At 35.1% G+C, this 15,043-nt stretch overlaps 1 protein-coding gene across 7 annotated transcripts in view; it reads right to left on the bottom strand.

Annotated features, from left to right (window-relative positions):
- Positions 1–256: 256 nt before the first annotated feature.
- The window catches only part of LOC110373258 (monocarboxylate transporter 3), a 44,103-nt gene continuing 29,316 nt past the window's right edge, over positions 257–15,043 (bottom strand). For 5 of the 7 annotated variants that reach the window (XM_064035374.1, XM_064035377.1, XM_064035376.1 and 2 more), the window contains exons 6-14: positions 13,529–13,687; positions 10,870–11,030; positions 9,114–9,186; positions 7,827–8,046; positions 7,232–7,410; positions 5,324–5,467; positions 4,850–4,928; positions 4,378–4,609; positions 257–3,929 (exon numbers count right to left, since the gene is read on the bottom strand). In XM_064035374.1, coding sequence (XP_063891444.1) covers positions 3,719–3,929; positions 4,378–4,609; positions 4,850–4,928; positions 5,324–5,467; positions 7,232–7,410; positions 7,827–8,046; positions 9,114–9,186; positions 10,870–11,030; positions 13,529–13,687 — 1,458 coding nt within the window. In that variant the 3' untranslated portion in view covers positions 257–3,718. The remainder of the gene's footprint in view (positions 3,930–4,377; positions 4,610–4,849; positions 4,929–5,323; positions 5,468–7,231; positions 7,411–7,826; positions 8,047–9,113; positions 9,187–10,869; positions 11,031–13,528; positions 13,688–15,043) is intronic. The other 2 variants (XM_064035375.1, XM_064035380.1) reach the window with 1 other exon arrangement.

Genomic DNA, 15,043 nt, shown 5'->3' with positions numbered 1-15,043 from the left:
AAAATCATAATTTATTCGCATATGTAACATACAAAGGCATCACATGGGCCTGTATTATATAACAGTAGGTATGATTATGGTAATTATTTTAGCCATGAACATAGTAATGACCCTTTTGGCCTTCAAAGGCTTACTTATGTGTTTTTGCTATGGTCTATACGCAGGAACCGTATGGGTAAAACATGTAACAACGTTATTATTATTTATTTTACTGCTTGAAAATGTAATCTTGGGTTGTTAGAAATAAAACGGCCAATCTCAGTCATCATTATCATTTAATGAATCTGTTATTTACAAAAGATTTCGGTGGACTTTGTCAACAATAAGCTTGTTTTGTTTGCAACTTGTACCTTCAGCGCAAGCGATGCGTGCGCTAGGATCTATTTATTCTTTTCAAAATTAACATTTTAACTGCTTATAGAAATTTCAAAGTCTTGTAGAACTTAATATGGACTTTTAAAGTAGCTGAAGTACACTTTCGAACATTGACTGGGGTTTTTTGAGGAGAATATTGTCTGTATTCGAAAGTCTGACTGCTACATTAACAATACTAGTCACTTGCCTTTTGGCACGAAACAAACACACGATCTCATAGAACGAGAATATGCCTAAGACAGTATCTCTACAAGGAAAACGCAATCGCGTTTTTACTACACACAGTTAAAATGCTAAACATATCAAATACATCGACTGAGCTGTTTACTTACATAGAATGACAAATAAAACTATTTATATTATCAATTTTATCATTTAATAACTCATAATTTAATGCATGCGCTCAATCAAAACAAAACCAAATAAACAGAACCACAAATACAACTATTTTGTAAACAGCTCGTTAACATTTCAAATGAAAATATATAAACAATACTTTGAGCCAATACTGAATAATGTAATTAAATAATATTAAACATTCACAATGAATGACCATGTAATATGTGCTTCTCTGTGCTTCCATTCAAAGTTATACATAAAAATTGCCTCTAAAAATAATCATGAGATATTACAAATTCATGATTGTCTCCGGTCGTAGAAATTAGACCAAAATATTATATCGTAGTCAACATGATTTTCATTAGGATCATTACGACCAACAATAAACTCTTCGGGTATATCGATACACCAGTTAGCTTCCCTCGACTCCTAAATAATTTTTAATCTTAAAAACATAATAACACTTTTGGTTTTTACATAAAGCTATATAACAACAGTAACATTAATTCATATTTTTCTGAATATTCCTTAATACGTTCTATACACTTTGTAACGCCATATTATCAGATTACATTAAACCTTATAAAAGAAACTTCATTAAAATTATCATTTACTTATAGGCATACAATACAGGTTGTTAAAAAAGAAATATTTTCAATATTTTTCATGTTTATCACATAATACCTTCTCCTAACAGCTAATTGCCTTCCACGTTCCTAATGATAAAGTACATCTAATGCTTAAAGCTAAATTATGCAGTTTACTGACAGAAAAATATCTATGACAAAATATATATCGTATAGTTCAGATATATACACACTAATGTGGCAAGTACATAAAGCCTATGTTTGACACCTAACAGTCAAGTGGCTTTGCATGTTAGATGCGTACAATTGACTGCGTTACGTTCACTCACGTCTATGTAAACTCACTTAATATTAGCGTATTTACACAAGTAGTTGTTCGACACAATGGCACTATAAGAGTTCTATACAATGTCAAAGATTGGAAGTGAGAATAGTCACTGTGATTCGCATTGTACTTGAATGCCTAAAAAGTGCTTCATCAAGATTGCTAAGTGTACGCAAATGACGCTTAAAATCTGTTTCAAATATCTCTCTCGTCAGAGTCGTATAGAAAAAAGCCAAGCTCGAAAAGTTTCAACATTATCTAGCAAGTTTAAAGGCAAAATGCTACACAAACACGATTTACACACAAATATATTAGTAGGGTTTAATCGTATAAATTGATAGTCCCTTTCTCAAAATATCTTCACTGCCGTATTTTGAACTGTTTTTAATATATCTATGACAGCCTTCTGTCTTCAGTTCATTTATCATCGTTCGCAGAAAGTCTTACATTTAAGCCGTTTATCAATCTGAACGGGACAAACAATTTGCTTCACTAAGTACCCGATGTCCTAACTGCAACATATATTTACAAGTGTGCTTATTATTTACATTGTTACAACTGTAAAACATCTGATTTAACTTCTGTTAATGATAACATGAATGAATTTAGACCTTTTGAGATAAATCTTATTGTCCATTTCGAAAGAGAAATCAATCCGACCTGCGTTTGTATAGAAGGTGAAAATAGTGTCTACGTTTCTATGTATCTCTCTATATGTTCTAAGTACTTAACAGCCTATAAGTACTAATTTTATTGCTAATGACGATTATGGACATTTTAGTTTCTGATCACAAAAACTTTAGTGTTTGAGTATTAGTTAACACATGAATGTTTTAACGTTTGTCGACGCTAGCACCACGACGCATATGGCACGTTGGAATATAGAACCTTACATCCCTTCTATTAGTTTCGAAATGCAAAGCGAATATACACATTAAACGCTTTATTGCTTGCCGTCAATTCCAGTTATTTATTTATTAATGTCATTAACTTATGGTAACTTCGTATAATAAATCTTCGTGTCGAAGTTTTTTTTTTATTGTATTTTATATTTTTTCTTTGACAAATTGAATTATTTTCTAAAACTTATTATTTAATAGCACTGTACATTACTGTCAGAAAATAATTCAGTTCGTCGTTTCCCTTTATCAGAGTATCGTACACATTACGAGAATTAATAAATACCTAATGGATTTCAAGAAACCTTTATCACAGCATCTCCAATGTATTGAGATCGTAGAATTTGTTTCATTATTGGAGAATAAAAAGGGTTCGTGAAATCTAATTGTATATAAAATCGCCTATATTTCGTTATAAACGCCCAATATTGTTTGGAGGTAGAATTCGTCGTCGGCTGTATCGGAGCGTAAAATGTGTGTATCAACGGTTTGAAGGCATCAAACCGACGTACAAGTGAACTCGTCAGATCTTTGTTAGCGGCAAAAACATCATAAATTAAGTACTAACGTACCTACTAGTCAATCACTTTTAAAGGAAGACAGTAATCAATAAAATATTATAGAAAGAATTGAGCAGAATAGTTTCATAATAAAAATCAAATTGAAGAAAAAACGTTTTTGCCGCTTACTCGATAAGCCGACTCAACTTCGTATTTGTTTATCTTATGATGTAAACTTTAGTGGGTCTACCAAGCCATGGTAGAATTTAAAACCGTTATGTAATAATGATCAACCTTATTTATATCCTTGATAACAATGCAGAAACTAGTTGGAGGATAACGCTGTTTTGTAAGGAAATGATTTTGGAAAATAATTCCATGTTTTTATTAAAATAAGAATTCTAGCTTTTATGTTGTTGTTGTTATGCAATTCACAAAAGCGACCGAAACAATCAGGGATATAAATAGTTGATCATAAGTGTTTTCAAATTAGCAGATTTTGCCGCGTTTCCACTGTAACGCGCATTGCCATCGGTTTGAAGGTGTATTTTAGACCCCGCTTACGGCAAATACCTCACGCAAAATCGGCTAATACAAAAACCCTCAAAACGGCTCAATCTTAAACCACAACATAGTAACGTAACATTATCATAAAGTACGCTCCTAAAGTACGTATTGACGTAAAGTAGGTGCCTACAATACGCTTTCCCTCTGCGGCTGCTGGTCAGGCGAGGGCGGGTCGGAGGGCGAGGCGGCGGTGCGGGTGATGGCGGGCGGCCGCTGCGTCAGCGAGCCGGCTCCCATCGTGATGGGAGTATCATCTTCATCCTCCTCGTCACCTTCTTCTAAATCCTCGTCTATGGGGGTGAGGATGTCGAGGGGCTGTTGGACTTCCTCTTGTTTTCTGTAATGGATGGAAAATGATTAGTGGAGGTTTGATTTTGCATGGTTGCAGATCGGAACATCAAGCGTCTCGAAGATAAAAACAATGCTATCAATGGGCGACAAAATATTTCGAGGAGCATAGGCTATATGTGAGTACTATCCTATAATAATTAGGTAAATAGAATACTGATTTTAATGAATACTGACTTTTAGCACCAATGTCGTCCAGGTATTTTTTAAATTCAAGAACGGTGTCACCTGTCTACCTCAGATAAATTATTATTTACTGCATATTTTTGCATTTTTTTACAAGATTATGCAAATGAAGAGCATTTTTTATGGGAAATCATCAGATGATCCCTCCCACTGTGGGTTAGCAGCGTGAGAGAGAGTCAGACTTCTGAAGCCCTTTATGTACCAGGGCCGGGGTAACTCTTTCGAAGAATCCATGTTATAAAGATCCTCACCTGCGGAATAAAGGTGCAGCAAATGACGTGAGAGTACTAGCTAAGAAGAATGCAGCGGCCATATAGAAGGAAGCGTCATAATTCTTCGTCGCGTCGTACACGGCGCCGGCCAGAGGAGACCCGATCATGGCGGCGGCGCCACGGAACAGGATGAGTAGACCGAAGGCATTGGTCAACTTGTCCAGACCTAGTAGGTCTACTAGAATGATCGATGTTAGGGAGATGTAGCCGGCTGGAACGAGAAAATGGTATATTGAATTTTATTGTGATACATTTAAAGTTGAATTTCCCGTTATTTTACATGCAACAGGTATAGCTCTGATCTATGCTTCTGACCAAAAATAAATTAGGAGATATAGGTATAGGTATATTTTTACATTTAAACGCAAAAACCCGTCACTTAATTAAAATAAAAAAGACACACGAGAGAAAACTATCGATTTATGATTTTTCTTGACATAGGAATACTTACAAATAGCGATTCCAAAAGCGATGGCGATAGCAACGTACGTAGCGTATGTGGTACAGAAGGGAGTCAATCCAACTGATATCTGAAAAATAATTATTTTTATCATAGTTTATATTTATTACACTAGTTAAAATATTTCTGTGAGAATTTACCAAAGCATTTAGTAGCAGCGTATTTTAATGAAGATACTCTCTAAAATGTCCGAATTAATAGATCTTCTGTATTCTAATCAATAATTTTGTGATTTTGTAACAATTGTGAATCAATTTGTGAATTTGTGGCATTGTAGGAGGTATTTTCTGGATCTGCCGAACCGATTATGAACATTCTGGAGCCAAAAGAAAGCAGCGTTATCTGTCATAGTGTTGACTGTCATACACTATATACGCCGGATATATCCTTATACGGGAATATTTTCCCTGGAGATGTGGTAATTAACTAAGCAGGTTTAAGTTTAAATAATGGTATACAACTTACGGTAGCAATAACAAGGCAGACATTGTTGAGCAGCAGCGAGTCCATCCAGGGGAAGTCCGCCACCCAGCCGCACGCGATACGCCCGAACGTGTTCGTGATGCCGATGATCGACAGCAGGAACGACGCCTGGGACGGTTCTACGCCCTGGAATTATAGAAAAATAGTTGTTTATATGTAACTTGTAAGTGGTATGATAGTATGGGGATATGAATTAATAGTGAAATCTAAGCACTTCGTGTTTTATTTTAAAGTATATGGCCACCTATTGTGCTCACATTTATTTATTCGTTATGTCCTTATCCATATGTTATGTCCATGTACAATAAATAATATTCTGTTCAATATGAGTGTGGAAAAATGTATGATTCGTATATGAGTGTAATAGGGTAGTTGCCTATTTTTGATTTTGTACAATATTTCAAGAAAAATATTTCGCAAAGCATCCAAAAAATATTTCTTATTTTAATTTTAATTTTTTATAACTTAACTTCTTAATTTAAATTGTAAAAAAACAATTGTCAACCCTATTGCCGTAGTCAAAAGTATTGTTTATTATATAACATTTCATTATATTCTAAGATAAAGGCTTATTTCTAAATGGCCAATAAAGTCAGTCTACTAATATTCCAGTATCTTACAAATTCATAGACTCAACAGAGAAACATTATAATAATAACTACACAACATGCCAACAAAACAAAAACGTTTACTGCGTACAACGGAACGCCCCCATAAATAAGACAAGTAACGCATTTGGCACGCTTAGATCTTATAATTGTACATACAATATACTATTAAGAGTAGGTCATCATAGTTGAGACGGATACAAGAATACTATACATATGTTATGTATATAGGTATATTATAATTATTATTTTAAAAAAATATTACACGTGGTGATTTGTGGGTGGGGACTTCATACGTCACTTGTCACATGACTGATATCAAATGATTAGGATGGTATGACTGGTATAAATTTTGCTGTTGAATGGTATATTTTTGGACAATTAGATATTCTATAACGGGGTGGAAATAGACCTGTTTTCTTAGTACACATTAAAAAAAAACACGTGTTTTTAAATAAATACAAACATGTGACCTGCCCACATGCAAGCGCCAACACAGTAATTATATCATCATTTATTAATGAACTACAAAAATATCTTGTTCTCAGGCAAATTACCGACCAAGCTGTTTGCCGATGTTACATGCACCACTAGCGTATTCAGGAGCCTTTTTCGCGATTAATATTGGTTATATTTTACTACTTTCCTTTGCTACGAATCATGTGCGTAGCCTATATCCAAGTATGTTGATAACTTCCAGGTTAACCGGACGCAACTGAGTACCAGATTGCCACATGGAGCAACTGCTTAATTATCTGACCCCAACGAAGACTGCTTTGGCAACCTGTACCCTGGTTTTTGACTACTCGTGACTACTGTCAAAGATGAGTTGAGTTTTCCAGAAATAATAATTATTTTTTTATTTTTTATTTTTAGCCCATACTGCCCCACTGCTGGGCAAAGGCCTCTCCATCTTGCCACACTTCTCGATCTTTCGACCGAGCCCACCAGTCTCGACAATAGGCGTCAAGGTCGTCACGCCATCTCTTCCGGGGCCTACCCCGCCTGCGGTGTCCATCCTGAGGTGTCCACTGAGCGACGATAGTGGCCCATCTTTCTGGATGCATTCGGCTGACGTGTCCGGCCCAGTTCCACTTTAATATTGCCAACTTTCGGCCCACATCAGCGACTCCCGTTTTGGAACGTATGTCGGTATTTCGTACACGATCAGTTCGTCTAATGCCTAAAAGGCTACGTTCCATCGCTCTTTGGCAAACCTTGAACACGAAAATTCAGGATCATAATTTATAGAAATATAAAATTACTAGGTATAGATACTTACACTAAGCCTAGCCGCATCGACGATATATACGAAAGGCACGTATAATCCAGCCATGCCGAAGATATTGGAGACGCCGATCAGCATGAAGGCGGGGTCGCGGAGTAGGCTCACGTCTAACATAGACGACAGAGCTGACTTGAAGGACTCGGGGAGAGATAGGCAGGGGCAGAGGTCGTATTCTGAAAAATATAATTTGGTGGGTTAAATATTGTAAAAATAGAGATTTATTTATTCAGAATAGAGTTTTTGTTGCAAGTTGTGTTTTGGCATTCTCCAGTTTCAAGCTACACCACAACACAACACATAAATCTAGTTCTATATCTTTTTGTTCGCTTCTTTCTTCAATCTAACAATTCGAGAAGTACTTCACCACTTCACTATCTAGTAAGAAAATATTTTGATAAACATATTTTTTGTCCAATGTGTCCAATGTGTTTCAATTCATCATAAATATAGTCTGTTATTAAGGGAAACTTCTTTTCATCTCAATTGGTTTAGCAGTTTTATCGTATAGAGTATACAAACAACAGACTCTTTCACATTCAGAATATGATGTTAGCATCTCTTAACACTACTAAAATATTCCAATACTTACGTTCTTGTCTCTCCAAATCACCAGTCTGTCTACTCTGTGGTAAACTAAGCACAGAGTTCCTATACCCTTGCAGAGACTTCTGACTCTGATACTGAGGCAGGTTGAGCACTGAACCGGAGTAGAATATGTCTTTACGCGACATCGGGCGAACCATGCGAGATGGTTCCCTCGGGCCCGACACTGAGAGCTTAGAGTTGTACATCATGCTTTCTGTGTCACCCTGGAAAAGATAATTAGAATAGAATTAAGTATAAGTTTTATTTAATTAGACAATAATTTCAAAAAAAAGATGGACATTGTGAACTTAATAATGGTTCTGTAGATGTGTTCAGGGGGGTTTTCCAAGATCACAAGAGTTCCGTAAAATGATTGAGCACATGATTGCCACGTGGACCTTTGATTCGAATAAATTATATTCTAATAGAAATATTAAGGTCGTGTAAACAAATATATTAACTAAATCTAAAAGTATATACCGCACAAAGATCGAAGAACATGATCAGATTTTTTTTTTTAATATTAAGCCAATTATGTCCCATAGTTACAAAATATGTTTAGTTTAACAAATGATGTTAAACCTAAATGTTCCGAAACAATCTAGAATGACAATGACATTTATGACTGTGTAAATAAACGACATCTATTCTTACAAAAATCAGTACTACAGGAACCATTACTGAATTGGAGAGATGCCAGTGTTTCAGAGTATTTGGCAAACAATTACTAAAGTTCAAGGGCAAATGTCTAAGTTTTTTAACAATCACATGTTGTATCCGACAATGTGGCCATACACGCCCTTGACAACAATTTATTTATTGTCATTTCAAAATTGGGTCAATTGGTTTGAACTAAATACTATTTCAACACTCTGTTACTGCTTGTTTACATGAATTAGGTATTTGGTGGTGTAATTTTTCAGCTGTATAATAATATTTGTCATAGAGCATATTACTGGTATAATATGGATGGCTATTGGCGTTCCTTAAGGGGGACTACGTTCAGCAATGGATAGCAATTGGCTGATATGATGATGATGGATGGATATCTAAACGACACTAGTATTCCATCTTATTTTGTACCCATATTCTCTGGAAAATAAACGATTTGATTTCATTTGTTATTATTAAAGTAGGATAAGAATTGACGATTCTATCATTGAAGAACAAAGAGTGCTTTGATACAATATTCATATACCTAATGATTTGTGTAAATGGAAATATAGCATTTCCTACTGTATTTTGGAATAGTGAAGCAAGATTTTAACAATGAATTGCGCTATACACTTACATCAGCGTTTCTGTATTGACTATTCATTGAAGTTTTGGACGTTGCTTTAATTGCAGCTAGGGACGGTTTGAATCTGAAAATTAAAATTAATGTTTGAGTCAAACAGTTGTTTTTTTATATGTTGGATGTACAAAGATAATTGTGGGGAAATTTGTTTTTTCAGTATTTGTATTTTTGGGGAATAATGAATTCGACTTCTAAAATACATAAATAGCAAATAGAGTAATTTAGCCATAGTACCTACTGTTTACTAATATGTACTTTGGAAACTCATTATTGGCAATGTAGCTGAATGGATAATTAACCGATGACCAATAACAAACTACTAACTTCTAATAATAGCACCAAACAATAAACATGCATGATTCTATCTAAAAAAGGAACAACAAACAAAATCTGTAGCCATCCAAGCTTAACAAAAAGTGATGCGGAAAACCTATTCAATAACAATAAACACTTCGGAAAATTCCGTCCCCACAAAAACTACTCTATACATAAATTAACGATACATAGTAGAATCAACTAGAGAAAACAAGCATGAATGGTTTCGTAACGATTTTATTAAATCGATCAAAACACTTGATCGATTTATTAATGTTGATCGAATGTGGCTGTCATTTTGAACATCTTTAGCAGTTGTTACGGGTAGTCAGAAGCCAGTAAGTTTGACAGCTAGTCTTACTTAGGGGTATTGGGTATCCCGGTTAGCTGGGTTGAAGAGGTCAGATAGGCAGTCGCTCCTTGTAAAGCACTGGTACTCAGCTGCATCCAATTAGACTTGAAGCCTACCCCAACATAGGCAGATGAAGAATGTGTCTTTTAGAACATAAAAACTAATGGAGTCGCTTTTTGTATAAATTAAATATATATCTATAAATGTACCTTTATGTATATACGAAATAGCTTGCTTTGATAGTATTTGAATGGGTGATGATGAGATGAATAATATACAGCATGCGTACTATTATTGAAAACTAGCTTCTTTCAGAGGGTGTCCCATGGGAACTACTTCATGCACTCGGATCAAAATTATACTGGAATAATTTTCAGCAGTTCCTAAGATAGCGCATTCAAACTAACAAAGAAACTCTTCAGTTGTATAAAATTAGTAAGCATAGGCATAGATATTAATTTAGAGGCACACCACAAAGAAGCGTACTTACAGGTTTTAAAAGCCGACTAAAACGACAAATAAGTAAATCTTGTCAAATCTCATGTGAACTTGTCCGTTTGACCAAAATAAAGCGTCCGCGAACCGAAATAGCTCGCAATAAATAATTTGTAAGTTGACACAAGATTTGACATCAATTTGTTTCAATATAAACTAACAGAAACTGGAGTTTAATATTATTAACATGGACAGAAGTATGCGTTACTTTAAGAATAGGACTGATCTTCTTGACGCACGAAATGTCATTAGACCATAACAGTATAATGATACATAAAGATTCTTGGTGGATTAGCATTCAAATTTCACTAGTCAAAATCAATTCTACGGATGATCAATCCTATTCCTATTTTCTCACATAGTTCCTTATATCGAGCTATGACCACTGACTTTATGTTTCAATAATAAGCTCGAACGAAACTTATCCGACAGTATTAGTTCAGAAAAAGGAAAAAGAGCAATAAAATTTCTTACTTTAGTACCAATGGCTATAGCTCAACATAAATATTACATGCACTTTCCACATCCCACGTAGACCCAGGACCCAGCACCCGGTACCGCATTGCTAGAACAAGAACATCCTACTACCTGTCTCCTGACCTATCGCCGGTGCTTTGCTTGCGCTGTCGGTCGAAGAACGGGACTGATCCGTTCTTGGGCAAGCCGGGCGCGTGCGCACTGAAGGCCGGGGAGGACACGTTGCGGGATAGCTGTTGTTGCGGGTTGATTGTTACGTTGCCGTTTTCATTCTGTGGAGGAAATTTTTAACGTTGAGTTATAGGTTCATCACGTGCCTAGCTATTTTTCAACTATTTTGGGAGCGGCATCCAGTTGTAAAGAATGCAGGTGAGTACTAGTGTTTTACATGGAGCGACAGCGGACCTCCTCAACCCATCAATTGACCGGGCCACCCAATGCAAACCTCTTAATAAGACTATTCTCAGACTTTCTAGCTGACTCTCTGACCGCCCGTAACAACTGTCGAAGATGTTTAAATGACAGTAGGGTTCAGTAATAATTTCTTTGGGCAAAATGTACTGCCTAAAACATTTTAACATGTTTTGTAAAATTATGGACATTTTTAAAACGATATATTATGCAAACTAATTGTAGAAAAGATGAGCTATCGGGAATAGTTTTCATAAGCCGTAGCCGTTCTAGAAAACTCAAAATATTTTCTAGGAACCACTTTATTGCAATGTCATAAAGATCAATCTAATCTCATATGTAACATACCAACTGTATAAAAAATCTACATAATCCCCAAACGCCACCAGTGAATAAAAATCCTTTCATTTTGATAAAAAGTGCATTATCACAAAAGCCCTAAAACACTCGACTACTTTATCATATCACTCAGCATTTTCAGACATGAAGATTAGTGTTTTTATGTATAATCCGAATTACGTTGTACCCACATATGTTGTACATAATAAAGGATGTTATTATTTATTTTTTGTATGATTCAGCATGACTTTTAAAATATTTTATTAAAAGTATCTTATTTTGGCAATGAAACAAACATTGATGTTACTGTATTTTGTCTGTACTTCACCGACGGATTTTTAACAAAAAAAAGTCTGTTTAGATCTATTGTGTCATTTCAATTAAAATTATAAACTTAAATGGCACATGCATATTCCATTCCAAAACTACTTTAGAGGAGTCAATCTATAAAGGCAACAAAAACCTCGCAGCCTACTCGTCAAACTTAGATTGTTAATTAACATTTAAATGAGAAAACTTCTAAAGTTTCCATTAATATTTCCTTCAGAGAAGCACGTTGCCCATATTAAATTTTCTAACTATACGTCGCTAACGCTATAAAAGTTTATATTGTCATGTTACTTAGTGAAGTTTCAAACGGTCTGTATATTCGTAAATCAAACGTAGAATTGGCTGGAATTCGTCATGTGATTTAGAATGATAATATAAACTTATTGGTATGGGGCATGCTGTTTTGGAATTGATTTATTTCGACTACAGTGTGTTGTAAATTGGAACAAGACAAAAAACAACGTATACCTATTAATAATACACATTTAGTAGTCAACCAAGGACATTTTTCAATATAATTATGTAGTTTTTTATTATTATTAATTACAAGTCTATGAAAACAGAATCCAATTTAGATCTATTCAATATTTTTCCCATGAGTCGGGCTGCACGTGCTTAACCCAGATAGCCTCGTGTGGCCGCGTCGAAGGCCATTCACAGGCATGTCCTATGCAGCCCATGTCTATACTCATATACATCTACATTTACATAGAATGATGACACACATTCATCTCTATGCTAGCCTTGCACATTATTTCCCTTATCAGCTCTAGTATATATTTCTTTAATGTCAGCTTTAAAACTATAAACACTGGTACTTAGCTGCATCGGGTGAGATTGGTAGCCGACCCCCAACATAGTTGGGAAAAGGTTCGGGAGATGATGATATAATTTGTAATCTATCAGAGTTAACAAACTTTTCAGGTTTAAAGTGCAATATCGCATTTTCAGTTTATGTTGTAAAAGACATATTTACTTTACTATGGATGGATAACTGATTTTAAGGCATTCTTAATTAAAGAGAAACCCGTTTCTATTTGAATGTTACTTAAAATATGAATGCTGGAAATGTCAAAACTTTTGCCAATATTGGCTTTCGCTTATATTGGGTTCAACTTCTTCTTGATGAATGAGCGACCTTCAATACCTTAAGTCATATTGTAACTAAACAACCCTGTGATTGATCGTAAGAAAATTCTGACAACTATATGGATCATGCACGCTTGAGCAACTGGAGAAAAAGCGCTGATCTCATGTATAAAAGGTCATAAGTCGTCATAAATTAAAAACAATATATAAATGTATAGGGTCATTGGAATGTTTTCGGTAGGCAATCCATTTAGGGGGCATTGCCAAACCAAGCGACCTCTGACGACCTCCACACAAAACAAAATGTAAAAACATATTTCATGCTACATGCATGAAATATTTTTTCTCGGGTCATTTGGTTTTAAATTACCTCTCCAATACCCTACCGAATTACTATTTATACGAAAAGGTTTTACACAAAAAAATAAAACCGACTTCAATAATATAGGTACAAACCTTATCTTAAGACTGACAAATACTATGCTGAAAACCACATTAAAATCGATTCAGCCAAAATATACAAACTGAGAACCTCCTTTTTTGAAGTCGGTTAAAATTTGATCTCTTAGTACTTTTTAGAAGTAGATACAAAAATAGTTACCTTCTTTTTCTCCTGATTGTCGTCAGCAACTTTAGCTTCGGTGATAGTGGGAAGAGTAGGCACTGTTGGTACTCCGGGCATGTTGGGCACAGTCGGGACGCGCGCTAACGCTTCCAGATTGAGCGAAGAGTGAACTCCAGGGTCGATGTTCAAGGGGGCCTGTGAAGATCTTTTTGTTTAGTTACATATCGATTTTTTAAAGTCATACTTCGAATTACGTTATTTAGAGTTTGAATTATTTTACTTAAAAGTATGTAAACTGGTTTATTCCTATTTGTCCCACCGCTGTAGAACAAGAAGTCTTTACGACGATGGTACAAGTAGGAATGACCCCTTTAAAACTTCATCGATAACTCAAATCGTATTTCGCACGACCGTATTTTGGCAATCGTATTCATCATCAGGTATTTGCTTTCATGCAGTACACTAAACATTGCATAGGAAAAGTTTTGAAGATAGTCTCGAAAGAAATAGTTTGCGTGCTTTCCCTCCTCCATTTACAAAAGTTTGAAGAAATACGATCAATAAGAGATACTTGGCTTTTTGCGGTAAAAGGGACAAAAGATAGGGGGAATTAAACTTGCCAATCATTTGAAGGCAATGCCCTCAAAGCATAAGGGTGCTGCATTATATATGAACTTTCACAGAAAGGGTGGTTCGTGGAACTGGCCCGTTTATTTTAAATTTGAACTGTGTATTTTCAGAAATAACTCAAAATATTATATACGTATATGATGCAGCATATAAAGCTCTATAGTTTAGTCACTAACTAAACTTGGGGTTTCTTACAAGTCGGAAGTGAACAGAATATGTACATACATGGTAACATCTAGGCTTGAATTGTGCTCTGTCACATCGATAGCCAATTCATCTAAAATTCACACTTACTGAAGAATAAAGGCATCCGAATTAAACCTTTCAAATATTTCCAAAAAATATATTCGACAAAATTGTGTGTTTTTTTTTTCAAGCTAAATCCAGTTATTTTGTTTAATTCGCAGAAGTAAGACCTTTATTCTTCTTGCGGTGTAAATCAATGCTAAAATTTCATGCACATACTCGTACGAATTCAAAACATGCTTCCTAATAATTTTGTTAGCACAACAAGCCGAAAAGACAAGACCACTTAACAGTCTCTAGCTGTTCGCTAGATACATACCACCACCTCAAGGGGAATGCGTTTCGTCTTCGTATTTAAGAAAATAATTTGCCGAAAATTCTATGAAATTTTATGTATAGCATGAAAACACTTTTCATTTAGAGTGTTGGTATTTGTTATAGGAAACATATAACCTAGAAAAATGCAATAAATAGTCAATTACTGGGACGAAATTACTTGAATTTAAACAGCATTAATTTTTATTGAATATAATGTAGATTTTCGAAAATCTTTTGCCATCATCACCAACAGCAAAACATGGAATTTTATGAAGGACCATTTATGTACTTATATCTATGTTGTTCTTTACATTTTCAGAATATCACAGCGAGACGAAACGCATTACCATAAAGAGA

Source organism: Helicoverpa armigera, chromosome 7 (genome assembly GCF_030705265.1).
Source record: "Helicoverpa armigera isolate CAAS_96S chromosome 7, ASM3070526v1, whole genome shotgun sequence".
In the NCBI taxonomy this organism is placed as follows: domain Eukaryota; kingdom Metazoa; phylum Arthropoda; class Insecta; order Lepidoptera; family Noctuidae; genus Helicoverpa; species Helicoverpa armigera.
The sequence above is the reverse complement of the archived record's forward strand: the minus strand, read 5'-3'. Positions and strand labels throughout refer to the sequence as shown.